This window comes from Sinocyclocheilus rhinocerous, unplaced genomic scaffold (assembly GCF_001515625.1).
Source record: "Sinocyclocheilus rhinocerous isolate Xijiao unplaced genomic scaffold, SAMN03320098_v1.1 scaffold693, whole genome shotgun sequence".
NCBI lineage: Eukaryota > Metazoa > Chordata > Actinopteri > Cypriniformes > Cyprinidae > Sinocyclocheilus > Sinocyclocheilus rhinocerous.
This window is the reverse complement of record NW_015654933.1, coordinates 58,970-63,832: the sequence shown is the minus strand read 5'-3', so window position 1 is coordinate 63,832 and position 4,863 is coordinate 58,970. Positions and strand designations below refer to the sequence as shown.

The 4,863-nt window shown below is 38.2% G+C and overlaps 1 protein-coding gene across 1 annotated transcript in view; it reads left to right on the top strand.

Annotated features, from left to right (window-relative positions):
• LOC107717753 (ral guanine nucleotide dissociation stimulator-like) overlaps positions 1-4,863 on the top strand; it is a 22,154-nt gene that overhangs the window by 14,265 nt on the left and 3,026 nt on the right. Inside the window, exons 14-15 of the mRNA XM_016524588.1 lie at positions 790-1,006; positions 1,638-1,712. Coding sequence (XP_016380074.1) covers positions 790-1,006; positions 1,638-1,712 — 292 coding nt within the window. The remainder of the gene's footprint in view (positions 1-789; positions 1,007-1,637; positions 1,713-4,863) is intronic.

Below are 4,863 nucleotides of genomic sequence, written 5' to 3'. Positions count from 1 at the left end.
TCAGGCACCTTCAACATTTCTCACATTATATCACAGTTTATTCGCTATAGTTGAGAAAATTGTAATAAAATATGACGAGCTCAGAGTTAAACTGTCAGAACAAATTGATCTTGATAATGTCAGATAACTTTGATAGAAAGGTATGTAATGAATTCGGCTGAATAGCTGTCAGCTGTTAAATTTAAGAACATAATTAGATAAAACCAATGTAGCTCAACTAATTACCAAGCAGTGCTTAATTCTGTTCAGTCTGTGGTGTAAAAAGATCACATTAGCAATTAAAGAAAAACACTGAAGAAACACATGCTCAGCTCAAAGTGATTGAATAGTTTCTGATCCCAAATTTTACTGGTAGCCCACTGTATGAAGAATTTTTGGGTGTAATATATCACAGTTTATTTTGCTATCATCGCTTACATAAATGAACTATAGTGTCCTGTACACACTAGTAACAAAATATCAAAAATTATATCCGGTGTCTGAATGATTTTTGGTTGGACTGTAAATAATTAAAGCACACATATTAAACCTGTATCGCATATATTTATTTAATTGAATCATAGCGTTTGCGAATTCACAACAGCAATATGCTTTCTTATGATTTTTAAATGGGTTTAATATATCATGCAGCCTTGGAAAACGGTCTAACAATGCGTTTCATGGGCTCTCGTCCGTGGAATTTACCCCACTCCGCCGGTTACTCGACACAGGCTAAATGCAGTCGAGGATTGAGTGCTGGAAGAGAATGGAGGAACGTGGCAGCCCTAGTTTATGGTGTCTGTCTCTCAGTCGGCAGCCCGTGGGTTCGGGGGAAGCCGGATGCAGCGGCTCTGGAAGCTCTCACTCCAAGTCCTTCGATCAGCTGCGCTTCCCGCCGGGTTTGAGCGGCTCGGCCGGCGACGGCGGCGACTCTCTCAGCGTGACGTCCGCGGGGTCCAGCAGCTCTGACGTGGAGGAGGTCAACATCAGCTTCATCTCTGATTCACCCGACGCTCTGGAGAGGAAGGTGAGGACTCTTGTTATTGTATCTTTTTGGGCAAACGCATCACCCTCTCATTAGGAGTTCGGATATCAGATATGTGTGTTTAGACATCGGTTGGATGTCCAGATATCGGATATGTTTCCGATTAAAATCCAAATTTGGAAGTGGCACAGATCGGATGCGAACAAATCGGATCTCGTGCAGATTTTTGTGTTTACACACGTGCAACAAGTTCCTATCTGTGTCAGATGTGAGCAAAAAATCAGATTTTTTTGTGCCAGTGTAAATGCAGCCTCAGCCCGATTGAAAGCAAACGTTGGACTGGTTCGTTGTTCTGAGAAAGCAATTCGACCCAACGGAACAACGAACCAAGCTGGATCATAATTCATAATAGGAAATGTGTCGATTCTGATTAGATATCGCAGTTGAAATCCGTCTTCATCCTCAAAGTGCTATGGTGTATTACAAGAATGCATCATTTTAGTACGCTTTGGAATGTTGTTTTGTCAAAGCAAACCAAACCAAGAAGAAAATCCAACGGTTCACGTCCCTGTTTTGGGAAAAAGCGGCTGATGTGCAGGTCTGAAAACGCCTCCGGTCTGTGATGGTCTCTGCTGTGTCTGTCAGTGACTGTAGCTTTACTTCCTTCCTGTAGACCTCCACGCCCTTCGTAAAACATTCCAATTCTACCTTAGGGAAGTGCGGCCCTACGGCAGACCTGATACCCACGGTACTCAATCTCTCTCACCTCATCCCGTCTCTCCCCGTCCGTGTCTGGAAAACACTCATCTCTCTCTTCCATTCTGGAGTTCATCATCACCGGCGTTTGTGTTTGTGTGTGTTCGTCACGGTTAGCTGGTTACTGATCGCTCTAGTCGTCTGTCTTGAGTGTGCCGGGGATCCCGACTAAGCAAACAAACTCCTAAACTGACGGAGCCAAATGATGTTATATAGTTACAAAATGACAGAATTGCTCAATTATACTTTGTAAAGACGTGTGCCAGTGTTTCCGCTCAATCTCAGCACTGGAAATTATTCCAGACGATGTATTGATTTAAAGAAGTATTTCACGCTGGTTATCACTGTATTCATACTGGTTATTTTTAGGGATGGACAATATTATAGAAACGTTCTCGGATTCATCCGATAAAGGCTTAATATGTAAATATCGGCCGATTTGAAATAAGTTATACCGATATGTCTTGCCGATAAGACGAAGAGCTCACATGTGCTCAGGGTGTGATAGTGATTCGCGTTTTATTTACTTAGGGGGTACTAAATGTAATAAAATGAAAGTAAAATACACAAATATCATTAAGATACTTGAGTTTCTGAATAAATAAAACCGTATCAATGTCATAAAGTCATGAATCTGTTTTGATTTAAAGGTCAGAAGCTGTAGCTTAAATGAATAAAAATCACAAACATGACACTTGTAAATTTAATTTATACAGATTTTAAGAATTTAATTTATACAGATTTATTTAATAATATGTCTTTTTTTTTTTTTTTTTTTCAAATGGATTATGAACACTTAAATACAAGGAGCTCCAAAAGATTTTATAAGTTTTACAGCTCTTTTAGTTTAGATTATCTATTAATGTTAAATCCACAAATAAAATATTAAGGTTTCAACTGCATATGACTGGGGGGAAAAACAGCAGATTGATTTTATTATAGATATTTTCAAGGATTTCAATGTACTCTCATTAAAAAATAACTTTAATAATGTTTATTAGTTCTAACTAAGTTTTTGCTCAAAACTAACCAAAATTAAAAATAGTTTGATTATCATTTCCGCACAGGAGAGACCTGGTGTTGTTTCAAAACAAAGGGAAATATATATCGGTATCGGCATCAGCTATTGGCCAAAATGATTGGATGCATCCCTAATGATTTAAACTTGCTTGTGAATTACAGACTTATTTGTGAAAGTGTTTGACGGATTCATCACAAAACATCGTCTCATAAGAGTCAGTTGTTGAAGATTCAGCACTGTGTTCATGCAGAGAGTGCAGCGCAACAGAATGATGCTGAGTAGCGCTGTAGGAAACACTGGAACGTCATTAACTAACTCCTGATCAGATGAAGAGCTGTTACTAGAGTTGGCTATCGTATGAATTTGATCAATTCTGATTCCGATTCTTATCGATTCCCAGTTTCGATTCCAATGGGGTTAAACAAGAATGAAGTCAAACATTTAGATATCAAACATATTTATTTTGTCAAAACATTTAGTTGCTGCTGAACACCATGAATCAAAATCAGCCGGCTGCATAAAAACTGACTCGATTAAGAGCTGTTTGTGTGTAATATAGAGCGGCACGATTCTGGATAGATAGAGACTTGTTTTTAATGGAGGTTGTAGTTCTCTCACAATTCTGAAGAAACAATATTAGACAACTAAACAAAATCTGATGGAATTAATGAATGACTCAGTATTCTGGAAAGTTTGTGTGAATAATATGTCTTTTTTTTTTTTTTTTTTTCAAATGGATTATGAACACTTAAATACAAGGAGCTCCAAAAGATTTTATAAGTTTTACAGCTCTTTTAGTTTAGATTATCTATTAATGTTAAATCCACAAATAAAATATTAAGGTTTCAACTGCATATGACTGGGGGGAAAAACAGCAGATTGATTTTATTATAGATATTTTCAAGGATTTCAATGTACTCTTATTAAAAAATAACATTAATAATGTTTATTAGTTCTAACTAAGTTTTTGCTCAAAACTAACCAAAATTAAAAATAGTTTGATTATCATTTCCGCACAGGAGAGACCTGGTGTTGTTTCAAAACAAAGGGAAATATATATCGGTATCGGCATCAGCTATTGGCCAAAATGATTGGATGCATCCCTAATGATTTAAACTTGCTTGTGAATTACAGACTTATTTGTGAAAGTGTTTGACGGATTCATCACAAAACATCGTCTCATAAGAGTCAGTTGTTGAAGATTCAGCACTGTGTTCATGCAGAGAGTGCAGCGCAACAGAATGATGCTGAGTAGCGCTGTAGGAAACACTGGAACGTCATTAACTAACTCCTGATCAGATGAAGAGCTGTTACTAGAGTTGGCTATCGTATGAATTTGATCAATTCTGATTCCGATTCTTATCGATTCCCAGTTTCGATTCCAATGGGGTTAAACAAGAATGAAGTCAAACATTTAGATATCAAACATATTTATTTTGTCAAAACATTTAGTTGCTGCTGAACACCATGAATCAAAATCAGCCGGCTGCATAAAAACTGACTCGATTAAGAGCTGTTTGTGTGTAATATAGAGCGGCACGATTCTGGATAGATAGAGACTTGTTTTTAATGGAGGTTGTAGTTCTCTCACAATTCTGAAGAAACAATATTAGACAACTAAACAAAATCTGATGGAATTAATGAATGAATGATTCAATGACTCACTCAAGATTGACTCGTTTCATTACTGGATGAATCAGTGATTTTGAATGAATCTCTTGAATGAATGATTCAAAGACAAATACATTTTTAACAGCTCCTTTTCTCCAGCTAAAAATAAAAGATGCGCGCACAGGAATTGATGAGTGGAATTTTAATTTTACAACAAGTATCCGATTCCTGACCTTAAGGATTCGATTCTGGAATTGGAATTGATTTTCGATTCCCAACCCTAGTCATGATTGAAATTGCTTATTTCGACTGATACGAGTGTGTTTGGCTAGTTCTGTGTCTTCTCGTGCGCAGCACCGTCTCCTCTATCCTGGGCGCCTGGTTGGATCAGTACTCGGAGGACTTCTGGAAGCCTCCGGACTACAGCTGCCTGAGACGCCTGATCCACTACCTGCAGCTCAGCTTCCCCGGGTCGGACCTGGAGCGCCGGGCCTGCAACCTGCTGAGCCAG